Genomic DNA, 271 nt, shown 5'->3' on the forward strand with positions numbered 1-271 from the left:
ATGTTACGGGAGAAGAGCGGCGATTGGGAGTCCGAACGAAGATATAATAATATAGGGTGGGAGTCGTGCATGTACTGTTGGCTCCCGCTTATAAACCAGTCATCCTCTGGTGCAAAATATTCACGGGATTTCTTTTTCTGTGTTTCAGGAAGTGGGCAGTATCATCGGCAAGAAGGGAGAGATTGTCAAGCGGTTCAGAGAAGAAGTAAGTGTCATTGCCTTGTTACAAGTGTGTTTTCATACGCTGTTTGCTGTTATCTGTGCTTGGATG

At 45.0% G+C, this 271-nt stretch overlaps 1 protein-coding gene across 1 annotated transcript in view; it reads left to right on the top strand.

Moving 5' to 3' along the window:
- LOC119593979 (poly(rC)-binding protein 3-like) overlaps positions 1-271 on the top strand; it is a gene marked incomplete in the record, with an annotated part of 48552 nt that overhangs the window by 28947 nt on the left and 19334 nt on the right. The window contains 1 exon segment of the mRNA XM_037943000.1: positions 149-205. Within this exon segment, the coding sequence (XP_037798928.1) occupies positions 149-205 (57 nt within the window).

Source organism: Penaeus monodon, chromosome 33 (assembly GCF_015228065.2).
Source record: "Penaeus monodon isolate SGIC_2016 chromosome 33, NSTDA_Pmon_1, whole genome shotgun sequence".
NCBI lineage: Eukaryota > Metazoa > Arthropoda > Malacostraca > Decapoda > Penaeidae > Penaeus > Penaeus monodon.